General features: G+C 35.9%; 1 protein-coding gene across 2 annotated transcripts in view; it reads right to left on the bottom strand.

The window, feature by feature from the left end:
* The window catches only part of LOC145935786 (uncharacterized), a 204,787-nt gene that overhangs the window by 79,726 nt on the left and 105,819 nt on the right, over positions 1–19,242 (bottom strand). For both annotated transcript variants that reach the window (XM_083037399.1, XM_083037390.1), the window contains 2 exons: positions 13,659–13,870; positions 13,507–13,548 (listed from right to left, as the gene is read on the bottom strand). In XM_083037399.1, coding sequence (XP_082893525.1) covers positions 13,507–13,548; positions 13,659–13,742 — 126 coding nt within the window. In that variant the 5' untranslated portion in view covers positions 13,743–13,870. The remainder of the gene's footprint in view (positions 1–13,506; positions 13,549–13,658; positions 13,871–19,242) is intronic.

Genomic DNA, 19,242 nt, shown 5'->3' with positions numbered 1-19,242 from the left:
GTCGTTTCGCAAAGCCAATGGGCGGATCGATTTAGCAAGCGAGGGATAATGGTCTGCGGATAGCGCACCGATATCAAGATTTTAATTTGTTAGACGCGACTATCGGATGCAGATGCGATGTCGGATTCGGTATAAAGTTGAAGCCGAACTTCAGGAAGCTCATAGCGAATGCAGTATCGGCAAACTACCACCCTTCAAGATATATATATATAGATATACATATATATATGTATACGTAAGAATGGATGCCATTTGTTGGAACCCGATAGGAACTGTGCTAATAATTACTAAAAACAACACAAAATTACGATACATTTGAACTACATTTACTACATGTAATGAATAAGAAATGTTAATCTCGTTTTTCTGTTTAATTCGCTTGTACGTCATTTATTAAAGATTCGGTTGCATATCAGAGTTACTACGTATCACAGTTATATGATTATAAAAATATTAACAAATTATTTAAATAAGAATCTGAGACTTATATTCAAATATTCGGAATTGTATTTGCAATAATCTAAAGTTATGTTCGTTTTATTAAAGACAGAATATAAATGCAGAGAAATATTCATATATTAATTAAAACTTCATAAATTGAACGGCTATATAAAATATTTCTTTGGTTTTAAGATATAGCTTCATGCAAAATTGAATTAAAGTCTATTAAACTTTTCGTAAGATATACTGTAAAATCCGAAGAAGACTTTCATAAGTTCAATATTGCAAAAATTCTCATTGAAAAGTATAAGCATTCAATATTTTCTTATCGTTTATAAGATAATATCATAACAACATACGCATTATATATGCGTATCGATTTAATATCATGTACCGTCTAATTATCAACAGAATGTAATTGCCGGATATTTTTGTTTAGTCTTGATAAATATATTAATATAATTATCAGCAAATATCTTAATTAACATATCCATTTACATATCGTCTAGATTAAATGTATCAATATTGTGCAAACAAAAAAGATTTGTAGATTGAAATTTCCGAGGCGATAATTTCATTTACTATATTATTTTTCGCGCGATAAATATTGTACGAAAAATATTGGTAAAATGCGATACGTTTCACTTTTCGTCAATATCTTGTTTAAGAGGATTAAGGTTACTGTAACAGCAGTGTCCTTAATCACCGTATAACCTAGGTTCAAGTTCAACTACGTCGAAGTGACGTGCGATGCTTTCCACGAGAAAGATAAACGTCAATGCGTTTACAATGCAAACAATGTGCATAAATGTTTATGATATAGGTACGTAAATTTAATAACGACAGGGACTTCACTGTAATGAAGGTGAAACGTGACAAAATATTGATACTCAGAGACAACCGAAGCAGTAAGATCAGATATCACATAAACACATATACACATACACATTCTACTCCATTTTTAGCATCCACTTTCAGAATATTCAATCGTTATTTTTAATTAAAAAATTGATAGATGTAATGATAACTATATATGTAATATAAATGAGTGTAATATTCAATGTTAAAGTAATTTAAATTATTTTATGGTAATTGAACTTGACAAAACAATTGTGTAAAAACATGAGAAACACATTTTCGCGATCATTAAACAATTCTGAGTGCAGTAGCGATGTTTAACGTATAAGAAAAAAATAAAATCGTTCCCTTAAAATGAGAAATCTATCGCGAGTATTTTATGCATAATAATGTATGTTTCTGTACCAGTTTAAAAAGAAGTTTTTGCGCATACGTCGAAAAAGCAAAACATCGAGCAAATATCGATTTGAATTTGTTTAATACTGCAAAAGTAGAATTTCTAGTTCGGACCAGATATGCATTTCGATGTTTCGTTTGAAAATGTAGCTCGGTCGGATGTTGCGTGCTGTTGTCATATATAAGTTCTCTTTTTGCTTCTCTCCCTCTCTCTCTCTCTCTCTCTCTCTCTCTCTCTCGCACTTTGTGCATTTATTTTCTATAACGATATACGAGAAGATCGTCCGCCCTGCGTTGCGATCTACTATGCAAACAATGCGTATGCATATTTATATGCGCTACTGTAGATATCGCGCCGATAAAATCGCCGTTATAATGAGAAAGGGAGAAGAGGGGCAGCAAAATATTTGAATACTATTTTAGCCGGAGCGCGCCCGGATTTTATAAACGTCGGGACTGATTAAAGTTTTTTTACGACTAGTTCTAATTCCAGAACTTCTTCTCTAGCCAGACGTAGTATAGGGACTCGTCGTAAGTTTATCTTGTCGATTCACACGCGAGTCGCGCCTTATAATTGGAGTCAATGATACAGGATGTCTTTATCGCGTGACAGAAGCCGGGAACCCCGAGGGCGCTTTAATTTTTCACGTTATCGGGTACGATTAACGCGCGACATATATGTACAATTGTACACAATTCGACTACTACGCGATTGCGTTGAAGCGCGTAAATATACCTACGAAATCCCGGCGTGTTAAAGTAAACTGGCAATCGGCACGAAATTATAGATCGTAACACGAATCGTGCATCGCCCACGAAAGTTACGCGAAATCGTAAAACAGTCGCGGTTCATTCATGAAACTCTGAATTTTTCATGCCGCGCGCAATTTTATCGGGCCACTTTGGCAGAAACACCCTTATTACGACGCGCGTGTATTCGTGTATTTTTTATATATATCGGCCAATAATCTATTTGCATTTGCATTTTACTGCTGTCAAACTCTTTGTAAAAAAAACTTGTTGTCAGAGACAATATTTTGTATATTCGTATTGCTAAATGTCACGTTTTGTGCGAATGTATAATTCGAGATTACACGTTTCAAGCATCCAATCGACACGTATCATTAATATACTTTGTTACAGTTTCTGAAGCCTCTTTTATAAATGTGCGTGACACTTTATATTCTTCTGAACGCGCTAACTTTGTCCCCTCTAGAGTAGCTTGCCGGTCCATATAATCTCTACTCGGTGAAATCTAGTCACATCTTATACTCTATTGTATCTCCATTTGTGGTGAACTTTGCCTTTCTTCGCGCAATGCGATGCAATATCCAATTCCATTAAAACTTACGGTAAAAGAAATTTAGCTTTCTTGCGCATATAAACTTTAATGATGCATAATAAAAAGGAGACGAGACGCGCTTCGTCTACGTATAAAAGAAAACTCACAACTGTATCACGATTGGTCTTTTAATATAATTTCTAAGAAACAATTTTACGCGAACATTTATTATACAGTAATTATATATACAGTAAAAGGGAACAAAAAGAATTTTTCTCCTCGACAGAAAAAAATAAATATTTAAACGAATAATTAAACAAAGTCGTGATATGTCTCTTTTCCTCTTCCTCTTTTTTTTTTCTCCCTCATTCATCGACTTTAACTTCGCGTCAGCGGAAGCAGCTCAGCTGCGAAAATTCCGCTGTTGCTTTATTGTTTCGCGCGCTCGATTTAATAAGACACCCCCATCGTTACCAATCATCCCCTTCACTCTGCGGCTAATTTTCTCTTTCAAGAACTCACACAGAAATTTATTCCGACGAGGCGCACTGCATCCTGGCGAGTCGGAGCGAATAGAAGCAGTCGCCGGATATCGTACACATGTACACACGCACGCACGCACGCACGCACGAGGATATCGTCCCGTGACACCGACGCCACGCGCGGACGTAAGTTTATTTCCGTCTACGGAAACGTGACACCCGCTGCACACTCAGGAGCTGTGAACCCGTCGCTCTCATTCAAGAGTCGCCGGCAGACTGCGAGCTCGCACCATGTCGAGATATGGGAGTGGTGGAAGCGTGGGAGACGCGGGACCAAGGGGGATGTGGTACTGCGTTCGACGGGTGGGAGAGAGAGTCGACCCTGAGTACGGGGGATGAAGAGAACGAGAGCGAGATGCAAGGCGAGGGAGAGAGAAAGAATGAGAGAGGAAGAGTGTGAGAGACGATGCGAGAGAACGGAGATGGATGCAGTTAGCGAGAAGATGGACCAGACGGAGAAGGAGCGAAAGCATCGTGTTTGGGAATGCGAGAAGGAGAGGGAACGAGAAACGACAAACGGAGAAAGAGCGATCGGTGGGCAAAGGGCGACGAAGAAACGCGAATGCCCAAAGTACCTGGCAGACGAGGAGAAAAAAGGAGGATGGAAGTGGGAACAAGAAAGGGATGAGAAGAGAAAACGTGACTGGAGAGAGAGAGAGAGAGAGAGAAAGACAGAGAGTGAACAAGGACGATAACTGCAGAAGAGAGAAAAAGAAAGGGAGAGAGAGAGATAGAGTTAGCGAATGTGCGGTACACCTCTCTATACTCCGACTTCTCTCTCTCTCTACTTCTTCACCTCTTTCTCTATGTGCAACCCTTCTCTACTTCCTTCACCCTTTCCAACCCCGCTCGCTTTCTCTCACTTTTCATTCTTCTCGCTCGTATCTGACAGTTTGCACCCTCCGCTTCCTGCACCTTATACGCGCCATTTTTTTTCTCTCCACCAGACTCGCTCTTTAGACACATTTCGCGATCTTCTCTCGGTTCGTCCTCGCACGAGTCTCGGCCCATCCTTCTTACTTTATGCGCCTCTTCAACGGTAACATGCTCGGGCGCGCATAGACTACCGCGTGAACGTGAAAGGATTATTTGCATCACGGAACGTCGCGATTATCGCCGGAAGACATCTTTTGAAAGAGGCTCGTGCGTTTCTTTGATTGCGCTCACATTGCACAAAACTTGGGGTGGTGGCGAATTTCATGCATAAATTGGCTACTTCTGACAAAATATATACAAACGTTTAATCTTAGGAATATTTGGGAGGAGCTTTTCTTTTAATGCTCAATTCAGTTTGATATATTTTACATTCCGAATAAAATTTATTGCATTTTCAGCGACAAGTTATTATAAAATATTCCTTATATATATATATTTTTTTTTTGATAAATCGTGCTTATAATAACAAATAATATTATTTAACATTCTTTCCCATTTTCTTCATTTTGATTTTTTTTACATATAAGTTCTTGGATGAGAGACTTTAAACAGTTTAGATCTTAAAACATTTTATCCACTTCTGAATATTGTTCTGTATTTACACAATTACTGTATTTTGTAGCAACACTTCATATGAAATAATGCAAATGAGCTGCATTCCTGTAATCATGTGCACGGATGTTTCAAATTGCGAATGAAACAAATTGTCTATCTCTTGGTATTTCAGTATTAAGGGTATTATCCTCGCACGAGAATATATAATTATATATATTTAAAAAAATATATATATATACATATATAATTTTATTTTTTATCAGACCAATTGCAGCAATAATTTGCTAATACAATAATTATTTATCGATAATTTCATTATTTTTATTTAATTGATTTTTATTCTTACATTTTTACAGCATAAAGAGAGAAATGATAGTAGTATATATCAAACATTTAAAAACATTTTAAATGCTTTGTTTATTTTGCAAAAAATAATTTTATTGGAGATATAAAATTATAAAATAAATATAAACTTTTTTATTTAATAATTTCATTATCTGCACAATTTTCTTATCTTTTCTATTTTGGGCATTTTTTAGTTTAATTTCTATCTACTTTAATTTTAATACGCGCAAGTTTTGTCAATAGACTATATCGTGATTACAATTTATTTGCTTACAATTTTAATTACACAGAAAGATAAATCGAAGTAAAAATTGCTTCTCGAAAAAAGATATTTCAATTATTTGGACTATACTCAACTTATTCAACGGATAAACAATACAATCTTTAACTGTCTAATAGTTTTGAAAACTTTTGATAAGTTCGAATGCTTTTTGAATAGAATGCTTTTATAATTATGACAAACTAACAAGAATCAATTATTATTATTGATGAATATTATTCCTATAATGTCGATAATTTATAGTTTATAAAATTGTAAGCAAATAAATTGTATAATCACGATATAGTCTATTGACAAAACTTGCGCGTATTAAGATTAAAGTAAATAGAAATTAAACTAAAAAATGCCCAAAATAGAATATATAAGAAAATTGTGCAGATAATGAATATTATTAAATAAAAATATAGAAAAAAGACACGTGAAAAATCTCTTTGGTAATCTAATATTTTTTTCGAATGGCAGTTTATTTTTCCGGAGTTCATGGAGGCGATCAATGCGCAATCATAAAACGACTTATGTGTAATATCTCATGAAATTCGATAACGCAGATTGAGTTTTCCACTCAACACGCCAGCTTGGCTCGGTTCATGAGGGTAGTTCAAAGTGAGCCAACAGGGATGGACGATATTACGAAAAAGTTTGTAAAAGACTTACAAGTACGATTTCAAGATTCGGAAAGCAACAACGTTCTGTCTGCTGTATATATGTATATATTACGTAAGAAAAAATAGCTACTGATAACACATTTTAATTACAATTTTTAATTAATAATTAAGATAAAATAATATGAGTTTTTTAAATTTAAATAAATTTTTTTCAATAAAAGTTTACTTAAATTCTAGATAATATTCATCTATCTCTCTCCCTCTCATTGTACAAACTCAGCTCTATTACATAAATAAGCGTTTTGATTGAACTCAGTTCTATTGGGATTGTCAGAGTGGTAAACTATTACTAAAATGTTAATTTTAACCATCATGGTTTTAGTCATTTATATGATATAAATGCAAACAATTAATTATTAATTGTGACTGCATTTTAGATAAAATTGTGCTGAAAATAGAAAATAGCGTTGTTATATATTTCTATCAAATACAATTTTATAAAATTCCATTAGCTGTTAGCAAGATTTGAAAATGATGATTGAAATTTTTCAAAACGATATTTTAAATCTGATTTAATCCTAATGAATCTAATAGAAACTTTTCACGTTATTCTATAATGTTGCACTCAGTAGATTCTCTCAATTTCGAGACTTTTAATTTCTTTAGTCCATTAGTATTATACTCGCGCTTTATTCTCTTTTAATCTCTGTTAGCTTTAGTAATAGAAAGATAAACGGAATTAAAAGTGTTAATTAGGAAAGAAAGTATCAAAAATATTCTGAGAAAAAAATGCTTTAATCAGGTAATAAAATGAGCCATTCGCTTAGGAGAATAGAAGCAAAATTAAAGCTAGATTGTTCTCATAATTAACCAAACTATGGACCAGCCTAGATTAAGTAACACAATCAGTAACGTAATACGAAAAAAAACGAGAGACAAAAACGTAATCCTCCTTATCCAAACTTTCCCATACATTTGTGTGTGAATATTGATTTTCTTTGAATTATACAGATCTGTTTCCCGTTTGAGAGATTTCCCTACCCCTCCCATATCTCGATCTTTATTACACGGACACGACTCTGACGCTTTGTATTCCAGGCGCGTCTCGCGACGTTATTATTCCAAAAATGTTTCAAGCATTTCGAAGTGTGTTCTCTTCGCTTCAACCGCAGCCGATAGAAAAATCCGACGACGCGGCCGATGCTCTCTCTCCTTGAGATTTTTGGCTACCAGCTCACCCTTCTCGATATACAAGGGTTTGCTCACATTGGGACGAATGAGGTGGAAGCTTTTAGGAAGCACTGCAAAGCAGACATTTTCTGGCTTACGGAATATATATAGTATATATATGTATATGTATACAGGGCCTCTCTCTATCCCCCTCTTTCTCCCCGTTGTAGCCTGTCGACGTGGAAATGCGCTCCGCGAACTATCAAAGACAAGAACGTCGGTGAGTTCCCGGCACGAATTTTCCGTGAAACGCGGGTTGACTGAAAAGCTTGGCTAAGATTAGGTGGGTGGCCAATTTCCGTACTGTCTTTAATGCCCGAAAGGAAATTCGTACTGTAGGCGTTTAAGTTTGAAGGAGATTCTAACATCTTTAGTAGGTATTAGAGACATTAATATCAACGATACGTGTTTGGAAAATATAAATAAATCTCATAAATTATAAATTCTCATAAATATTAGGACATCTATCAATTCCATTAATATGCTAATACATTTGCTACGTTAATCCGAAATTGTAAATAATGTATAGCTAAAATTATCGCATCATTAAAAGCTAATGATAATGATTATTATTCTACGTCCCTATAAAAGAGAAATCCACGATCATACGTTGGCAACAATACATATATCGCGCGTATTTATATTATTGAAAGTAGCAAAAAGTAAAGTAAAAAAATACGGCAAAGAAAAGAACATTACGCGATTGGATTATGTCGATAAAAATATTGTGGACGAAATTCCTCTTCGGTTAAAGAGCCCTTTATAAATCCTTTCCGTAAGGAAATGCAATAACATTTTTGTCGTTGGTTTATATACCTTCGCCCGTGTCGTTTATAGCTTTTCCGCGGCAACAAAGATTGTTGATCTTTTTACAAAAACCCTTTTCCGCTTCAACGTGACACGATTGAAAACCCGAACGTAAAGCCGTAAAACCGTATATATAAAAATATTGCATCACGCTTGACACAATCAAGGAAATTACTAAAACGCTCGCTCGGAACAGAGAGAGAGAGAATCGTTCGAAAGTTACAAAAGCAAACGTCCCCGTCGCCCCGGGGGTTGCGCGCAGGCGGCATTTCACGCTTATCTCTCTCGCAGTATTAAGCGACCGTGACTTTTTCCCGTCTTCGTGCCCGTCGCAGTCACGTACGCGTCACGTGCACGCAAAAACTTATGCCCACCGGGAGCGGCCACAGGCTCATTCGGCCGGAAGTACCGGACACATCGGGTGAAATACGATTGCGCACCAGCGAACGTACGGCGAATGGGAAGAATGGAAACGCGGAATCGCGGAATATCGGAGGGTTGAGGTTGTAAGGGTCGAACGAGAGGAAAGAGAGAGAGAGAGAGAGATGCATCTATCCGTGCACTTGCACACATTTTCCCCTTCCCTTCCCTTTGTCTAACCCGGATATCACGGGTGGCTCTCGCACGGTTGTTATTTACGTCGTCGGACGATGAATAACACAATGAACGAGAACATATATTAAACGTATCTATAAATCCGAGAGAGAGCACGGTGTGACAATTCTCGCTAGGAGCGATGGGGTTGGTACAGCGCGAACGAGAGAGAAAGAGAGAGGAAGAAAGTGCATTAAAAACGTCGGAAAACGATGGAGAAACGAACGCGATAGTGTTCGACCGATCGTTTTCCACGTTTCGCTCGTTCGCGTCCTTTCCGCGCGTTCACGAGCATTTTCACACCAACGACCGACGCGTGCTGCATTGTTCGGGCCAGACAGCGCTCCTTTTTTTCCCCCTTTTCCCCATTTTTCCTCACCTCTATATAATGTTCGATTCCCTCCTCGTGGAAAACAGGAGTAATGAAAGAAAATGCGCGAAAGAAAATCAGGATCGAGCAGACAGAGGCGTCTCCGTAATCACTTGAGTATTCGAGCCATTGACGTTATAAAGTGAGAAAAGTAGAAAATCGCGTTACACAATTTTATCCGAAATGTACTACATTAAGTCGAATAGCGCTAGAATTTTTTATAAAATCGAACTCGTGAATAAGAACAGATCGTTATTATGAATCCTTTCAAAGTTTGACTGGATTTGAATGTCTCTAATTCAATTATACAATTTTTTTTTCCTTCAAATTGCTGCGCCTCGAAAATTTTGAATAAAAATGGATCCGATTAGCAAAGATTATGCAAAAGAGTTCAAGTTGAATTAAAGAACAATTATTAAGATGACACTTAAAAATATATAAGGTTGATCCAAGAGATTCATTTATATTCATATTCAAGCTTCCTAACAGTTGCGATTTTGTAAGAGGTTTTTTTTCGATTATTTATTCAATATCAAAACTCTGCAGCTGCGTGAACATTGTTACAAATTGGATTCAGGTTTTATTTGGAACTTTTGGTCTCAGAATGATCCCGACAGCACAACGAGTTGACATATGGAGATTCTATTGCCGGCCGTTCTACATAACCATCGAGCTCCATCAGTATCGCCAGACTTGTTGTCGATAATTGCGAGCCATTGTAAACGTTGCGAACGTGCGAGGAAAGAGCAGCGATTGTTTAGCTCTGTTTTGCGTGCGTCAGTATGCAAAATTGGTGGTGCGCTCGTACTACAAAGCGAATATTAACTCGCACAATATTTTCGCAAGCTACTTCATGAATGTCGCTGAAATCAGCACGATGAAATTTCGCCGATCCAACTCCTCCCGATCGCGTCTCGTAGGCAAGCCACCCCAGTTGAATATTGATGTAACATTGTGTGTCGTCGAACGGAACGCCGAGAGCTCGCTCGTCGAAGAACGTGAAAGAACGTGTCGATTTACGTGTTCTATCCCTCGATTACGAGGATTAATTTTACCGACTTCGCAATTAACTCTAATTTATCATTAATCAATAATCTTGTGGTTTCCATTAAGAGATTAAATATAGTAGGTCGAAATTATTTGCATGGTTTCGAACTATGTATGTATATACATTGAAATTACTTAGAAAAAAATTCATAAAAAATATATAAAATATTTATTGGATTCCATCCCTAGTTCTCGTATAGGTAATTTAATGTGAATTAATTACAACGTAAATTAATAAACACGCATAAAAAGTTGGTATATCTAATAATCAGGGAACTTTGTGTCTTAAATAAAACCGGCATTAGACGTGAAAGAAGAATTATACGCGCGATCCCTCCTCCTTCCCCTAATATAATTCATTTATACCGCACAATATCATCGCGAAAGAAGTCCATTTTCATTTCCCACCAGCGGGTGAAACGGACAATTACGTATAATGCTTGAAACACTAGAAGCAAGGTAACGACGCTACGCCGGAAGTAACGGCGTCGTTACATTTTAATGCCATGTAGTCGTGTAAAGGTTTCTTTTATTCGGTAAGGAATCGGCCGCGCGTCGGTCGAAATGTAGAAAGCTCACCAAATGAGATAATAAACGACGCGGGTTATTACCCCTGTAACGCCACGTTGCATCCCATAGAACCGCGACGTGGAGACCTCGTTTCGCGACATTATGATAGGTAAACCGCGCCGGGTCAAGAGCTCCGTCAAAAATGTCTTACTAATGCACCGGTCATCTATCAAATACTAGCTCGTCGTAAACGCGCCGGGGGATGATGCGCGCAAAGCTGTCATTTCAAGTAGGTCATGCTTTCACGCGTCGTTTTACACGTACAAAATTGCATGCCGTGGTAAAAAAAAAAAAAAAAAAAAAAAAACAGGCAGTTAACGCGGCGATGATGCGAGATATTAAAAGCATCAGCGTTTCTTTCGTCGTCGAAAAAATTAAACAAGCTTTTCGACGACGCACGATCATTGTTACCGAAAGAACGATAAGCACGACTCTGCTCTCTCTCTTTCTCTCTATCTCGAATTTAATGACACATCGCATTCTTCCTGTCCTCGACTTCACACGCTTTTATCGTCGCCTCACGTATCCTTTATCACGTTGCCTACTTGTCTCGCGTATCGTGCGAGATACTTTTCGTCCCTCGACCAGATTACCGAGTGGATCTTAAAAGTCCTGTGGCAGGTCGAGAGACGTACTTCCTCTATCTTTGCAACAAAGCCGTTTCCGTGTGGAGTTTAATAACAAAGTCGAGAGTAAAATTTCAAGAACTGTTACTCTCGCTTGTCACCTCTAGTCTAGTCGTCGCGCGATCTCCGATTTCCGTAATATAAATTCTTATAATTCCCATGCATTTGTTAGCTTTACATCTGGATGAAGTAAATACATATATGTATAAGATAAGAGTATTATTTCTTTTTTCAAAAGTAATCCGTTTAAGAGACAATACGCTTCTCTTCTACAGCTTACATTTTTGAAAGCCCGTTTTAATCCTTCGCCTCGAGATAGTTGCACGCTCTTCGTTCTACGGAGTAAGGGCGAAACCGCACGAGATGCTACACCCTTCCTATTTCACTTCTTCGCCTCCGTACACGTATATACCGTAATGTCGAATAATAAGCAGCAGAAAGCGCCGGCGTAATATTACGTCGGATCGTGTGGTAGATAACGCGCTTGCTCCTCATCTGCCAAGTTCCCTTACTTAAACGGGTCGTCTCGCCCAAAGGGTGGCTTATCGTGGCCGACTACACCCGCTGTTCGAAATTTCCCAAAACGCCTACGACTCTGTCGTATTCTCTCTCTCTCTCTCTCGTCGTTCGCGAAGCTAAGTTTCCGGTCTGGATGTGCAAGCACACATCGAGTTTCCTCGCAAATTGTTTAAAGTGGCGTCGTTTGCAGCGAAGATATACGCGGAGGATTTAAAAAGAGAGAAGAAGGGTTACTACATATATTATGCCTGGAAATATATTTTCGATAAACAAAAGGAGAGGATCGAGACCTCTTTAAAACAATGTCTTTTTATCGCGCATTTAAATTTATTATCGTCGAATTTTTTTTTTTTTTTTTTTTTTGCAAAATGCAACGGCGCCTTTTTACCTTTTAAAGTGATAAATTAAAAGCAATACAAATATATCGTGACGTTTATGTAAAATATTTTTACAGCTCGCGCCCTATAAATAATATAACGCGCATGATTGTGCGAGCGCAGAGTGTAGTTGTGTTACTACAAACCGCACAAATCATGTAATTTATTGTTAAATGCATATATAGGTGCGCTCGCATAGGCGAGCTCATCGGAAGGCGAAATCACACACAATCACTCTGTTGCGTGCATCAATGCCTGGGAGCGATGATGCATTATACAAAGCTGCGCTCTTCCTTTTCGCTTCTGCCAGATGGTAATCGAGTACCTTCCTTTTCACTTTGCCTCATTCGCGACAACATTGCGATAATAATGCGTTCGGCGATACAGATCTGCTAGAGATTAAACCCGCGATCGCACAATATTTTATTGTAAATATCAATTTCATTTGTCATCATGCAGGGATTCTTTTGCATAAGTATTCTCCGACTTTAAATAGGTATTGTGTCGCGTCTGAGAGAGATATCTCGATAGAATATTTTATACCATACTATGCGATTATGCGGATCGCGTTTCGAAAGATCGTGCATATAGCTGAATAGCTGAATAGTTTAAAGCAACATAGCAAAGTTCTAAAGAGTATCACGATGCTTGTAGCTTATGGTTTACATTGTATATATATTGATATACGGCATTTCTCTCTCCAAAGAGAATTAATTTTATCTGATAAAATTGAGCTAATTAGCGTTTTTAATAATATATTAAATAAATTCTATTATATTACACGCCTAAACGTTGAACCGCACGTTTTCTCTTTTTGTACAAACAAAAAATAATTTTGCTTTTCAGATCAAACAAAAATTATATGTATAAAATTTTTCATAATAAAATTATTTCAGATTATTTCAGTAAGAATTTTAGTAAGGTTCTCGTTGTAAAATATAAATTTAAATTATAAAAATATTTCATATCTACAATATAAATATATAAAAATATTTTTTCGTTTCACACAGTTAAAAATCCTTGTGATATCGACGTCGATAAAGATACAAAAATTATATCTTTTTCTAAAAAAGGCACCCCTATTACCGCTATAAAAATATTATAAAATAAACAATTTCTCACTCACCGATACGTGCAATAGCGGAGTTGTAGTACGCAGCACATTGATCTGAAAACAAAATATTCAAATTATATATATACATATGTGTGTGTCGAATATCTCATAAACAATGCAGTTTAGAAAAAATGTTTTATTTTGTTGTATATAAATGTTTATACCTCACAGTTGCCCCGATGTCGCCCGATGCCTCCCCGGGCCTCCTCCTCCTCTCTTGGTCGACCGTCATTGCTTCTTCGAAGCATTCACGGACACTCGCGAAAATACGAATAATTACGATTGCCCGACACTTTACACGGCACTCCCGAAGCGCGAAACTTTACACGGCACTCCCGACACGACGCGTGAATCGCACTATGTATCGCAATGCTATCTGTAACAAATAAAATACATACATATATTAGAATAATCTTATTATTTCGCATTATAACATACACAATATAAATATGTAAGCTAGAATTAACGATAGATATATCCACGGATCGCAATACATTCGCGCGTGCGACAACAGATTAAGTTGGGTTATGTTGGCAAGAGATTTTGCATCGAATTTTTTGCGAAATATGCGTTTCGAATAATTACGACTACATATTAACGTAGAAATTATGATATGCGATTGATAAATATTACAATACAAAGGTTAGAAATCGTTTCTAACGATTATGCTTACTAATTAATCACAGCGGGACGCAGCTCGAACTGCCTGATACTCGCGGCGTTTCGGTAATGGCCGCGGCTACAAACATCGGCAACTTCACTCTAATAACGCGCGCGCGATACTATATGTATACATGACTTAATATTAATAATTAATTTAAACTCGAAGGAGATTCGTTCGAAAAGATATAGCTTCAGAAAGAAAAAATATTAATCGAGAATAAGGTATTATAACATATTATTTACAACGTATTACTATTTTATAACTTTTACCATATTATTATTTTAAAATTTAATTAGCAAATTATAACATACACAATATAAATATAAATATGTAAGCTAGAATATTTAATTAACAAATTTTATTAATATTTTTTGACAGAAAAATCAGCTGATTAAGAGACATTGAGAGAAAGAATGCCTCTTTCTCCGCAATAATATTTTCTCTCTCGTATTCATAGAAATGTTTTCGAGATGTCCTGTGTATTTGAAGCTTGATTATTGTAAAAAATAATTAATTTGTTATATAATTAATTTGTTGTATAATAATTAATTTGGATAATTTGTCAGTGTATCTACCGAGCAATCACAACGTCTGATTAATGTCTTATATTACTACTGAAAAAAAATTAATTGAAGCTCTACATGACATATATGATTAAAGCGTCAGCTGATTAAAGCGTTAATTTACTAATTAATTTTTAAAATAATGTTATAAAAATTAAAATAATATAATATGTATTAAATAATAGGTTATATATATAATACTTTAAACTCGATTAATATTTTTGACAGTTATCAGCTGATTTCTGTCAAAAAATATTAATCGAGAATAAGGTATTATAACATATTATTTACAACGTATTACTATTTTATAACTTTTACCATATTATTATTTTAAAATTTAATTAGCAAATTATAACATACACAATATAAATATAAATATGTAAGCTAGAATATTTAATTAACAAATTTTATTAATATTTTTTGACAGAAAAATCAGCTGATTAAGAGACATTGAGAGAAAGAATGCCTCTTTCTCCGCAATAATATTTTCTCTCTCGTATTCATAGAAATGTTTTCGAGATGTCCTGTGTATTTAAAGCTTGATTATTGTAAAAAATAATTAATTTGTTATATAATTAATTTGTTGTATAATAATTAATTTGGATAATTTGTCAGTGTATCTACCGAGCAATCACAACGTCTGATTAATGTCTTATATTACTACTGAAAAAAAATTAATTGAAGCTCTACATGACATATATGATTAAAGCCTCAGTTGATTAAAGCGTTAATTTACTAATTAATTTTTAAAATAATGTTATAAAAATTAAAATAATATAATATGTATTAAATAATAGATTATATATATATATATATATATATATATATATATAATACTTTAAACTCGATTAATATTTTTGACAGTTATCAGCTAATTTCTGTCAAAAAATATTAATCGAGAATAAGATATTATAACATATTATTTACAACATATTATACTATTTTAATTTTTTAACATATTATTATTTTAAAATTTAATTAGCAAATTAACGCTCTAATCAGCTAATTTCTGTGAAAAAAATTAATCGAGTTTAAACAAACTTTATATTATTTTGTTTTTAAATACCATTTTTTAAAACATAAAACCGAAGAATGGCGCGTTTGTGTTGTTCTAGTGTATAAAATTTTCCATAATAAAATTATTTCAGATTATTTCAGTAAGAATTTTTAGTAAGATTCTCATTGTAAAATATAAATTTAAATTATAAAAATATTTCATATCTACAATATAAGTATATAAAATATTTTTTCGTTTCGCACGAATCTCTGTAAATATCGCACAACTAAAGATCCTCGTGATGTCGACGTCGATGAAGATGCAGAGTGGCTACGCAGAGTTGCATATAGGTACTCATTGAAATCCCCCGTAAATTCTGCGCGGTGCATTGTCACAAACGATCGCGGATTTCTCTGCCGTTTTGCAATTCCGTTTTGCGTATTACGAAGTTACGGATGCGCGTCGCTTCGAATCGGGCCCCGGTTCGATGGCGCACGCCGGAATAGCGTGCGAAGCTGAGCGAAACTGCGTTACACTCTCTCGTCTATTCCGTTCGTGGCCTTCGGTCGTTCATGCGTGCCCGCGGAGCCAGGACAAACGGCCGCTTTGTAAACGCGAATTTCACTCCGCACGGCCGATGGTTGACGCGGTTCCGGTGGTTTCTGTTCTGTCACGGTTACGCGCTTCCGTTCCGCGGCGCAATCGTTCGAGCCTCGCTGCGAGAATCAACGCGCGTTTCGAGCTCGTCCTGACAGGGAGAAAGTCCGGGGTGAATGACGGTCGAATGGCTGTAAAACGGAGGAAAAGAAGCGATTCGAATCGTCGCAGATTTTTATTACGAACGCGCCGTTACTTTGCGAGCTACTTTGACAACTTAATTGAATTCACAACCCATTTCGCGTTTTTACATCTTGGTTTCATGTACCTAATATGATGGGACTGCCCATTTTTATAAAGCTTTTAATAATGGACTGTTTTTTTCAATATCCTTTTCTCACATATAGTTTATCAATTTAAACGACTAAGCACACAGAGAGAATTTTCTCTTTAGAATTGAAAATGAATCATGATAATCGTGAGACAATATGGTATAGAAAGAATTTTATGAGACTTTCTCTGATTAATATTTATCACAATAAAAATAATATCTACACGTTAAAATATAAAACATGTTTGATTAATTTTACTATGCAGTTTAATAAAATTAATCAAACATGTTTTATATTTTATTATGATATTATTTTTATTGTGATAAATATTAATCAGAGAAATTCTCATAAAATTCTTTCCATACAATTGTGTCCCACGATTACCATGATTTTCAGGGTAAATTCTAAGAGAAAATTCTCTCCGTGCATTAATGATTTCAAGCTAAGTACAAAGTGATAATAAGAGTTTGTTCTTTCTATAATTTTTAGTAGTTTTTTATAGGATTTTAAATGACAAAAAAATTAATTATAAAATATACTAATTGTAAAACATTGAATAAAAAATTTTTTTTAATTATAAAAATAATGACGAAATAAGAAGAAATTTATGAAGTTGTAAACTATTAAATTCTTAAATTTTTCCGAATTTTTCTTATTAAAATTGTTTCCGTAAATCTCTCATAAAATGTGTTATATTATCTTAGTTATATATTTCTTTTGGAAAAAATAAAAGAAAAAACGATTGATTCAGTGAAACAGTGCGCCAACGATTATTTTTTTAAATTTTTTTTCTGTCTGGCGAAGAGATTTATGATAAAAGTTTCGTAGTAGTATACACGCTCATACCGCACAAAACTTTTTGTTCCATTTGCAGAAAAGCGAAATTAGTGGTCTATACTATTGTCTTATAGTTTGTACAAAAAAGATAAACATGAAAATATTTCCTCGGATTGTATCCAAGGAAAAATATTAAGTATATAAGTAATACCAAATAAATATAATATATATATACAAATCAGAGATATATTAAATATCGAATATTACAAGCAAAAATATATATTAACAATTGCTCTGATAGCACTTTATATATATTATATATTCTTTTTGATTTTCCACTTCATTAGCTCTTAATTTAATTACTTTTATCTTCGTGGAAGACATTCGCCCTGAGATATTCGTTCAAGAACTACTTATCATGCCATTTTTTCTATATATAAGAGATCTAAAAAGACTTTCTCTCGATTTCAACTTAATACAAAGACCCATAGACTACTCCACAAAAAACCATTAGACAGAAAAATCGTGACGAAAAGGGTAAAAGTGCACAGCTACTCTCTCTCTCTCTGAATATCGCAAAGTCGAGGAGTTGACCCTCGCCAATTTCTTCGTAATAACTCTTTTGGCGTTTACAATTAGCGGTTAGTCCCGGTTGCTTGCACGCTGAGCACGTCTGCAAATGCTTCATAAAGCGCTGCACTCCGCCAAGAGGGGGAGAGTTCCGTGCTCGAGCTTGCTCCATTCTCGTCGCCCTCTTACAAGCTGAGCCAAGGGGATTAAACGAGCGAAAGTAAGACGACGAGTTGATGTAGATATAGGGAGAAGAATGAGAAGGAGAGAAGAGAAAGCGCCGAGCGGAGGGTGAATATGTGGTAAACGGGTGGTGATCCACCAAGAGGGGCGTTGGCGCTCGTATGTTGCAGCAGGTACGTGGCCTACGTACGAGGGATACGTTTGCCAGTTAGCTGGCGCCAGCAACGTTAACTGACTTACGTCGCCCGCGGGGCGGGAGAGGCCCCACGGTGCCAAGTAATGAGGAAATAATTATGAGAGTACGTGTCAAGATTTTATGGCATCGTTCGCGAGAGGAAACGCAGCTGCGCGCGCACGTTTGCAGCCCGACACAAGCGGATTTACGACGGTCGATTCGAAGCTGAATCCGATTGGGAAATTCCGACAAGGACAATTGATTCGATAAGATATTGCACGATCGCTATGGGCGCAAAGTTTGCTTTTTTTCTTTTTTATTATTACTATTCGTCATTCTCAAGTATTCGTAAAGTGTATCACGCCGCGATGGGGAGAGGCAGCGACGTGATGAATTACGGAGTTTGAGTGACCCGTTGGAAGAGTTGCTGTAAACGAGATTTAAAGTTCCTCGCGTTTATACCGTTATAGCGATTAATATGCATTTCATCCTAATTTGGCTTTATTTCGCGCTCTAAATATGCGAGATCGCGTATGAATTACAATCACTTAAAAGGACAAGAGGCCAGGGCACTTAATAATGATTACCGTGAAAATTATGGAGGGCCGCTTGCTTTACTACCGTAAATAAGTGAGAAGGGCGGACGGGGGGAAAAGAGTCATTTTTACACTCTCCTGCCGGCTCTTCCTGCCGGCAGTTACCTTTCCTCTCCCATCTCTCTTTACTTTTTGCAACACCCTCTCGTTTCTTGTCTTAATCTCATTTTCTTTCGTTTTAACTCTGATTTATGTCATACACGTGCTTACAAAAATCTCACGCCTGCTGCGATTCTTTTAAAAATTTTCGTAATTCGTAGTAACACATATCTCTCTTTTTCTATCCTGATCCTA

Source organism: Prenolepis imparis, unplaced genomic scaffold (genome assembly GCF_030444845.1).
Source record: "Prenolepis imparis isolate NDT839.2.m4 unplaced genomic scaffold, iyPreImpa1.0 SCAF_1, whole genome shotgun sequence".
Classification (NCBI taxonomy): domain Eukaryota; kingdom Metazoa; phylum Arthropoda; class Insecta; order Hymenoptera; family Formicidae; genus Prenolepis; species Prenolepis imparis.
Note: the sequence above shows the minus strand (reverse complement) of the source record. Positions and strands in the feature narration are given on the sequence as shown.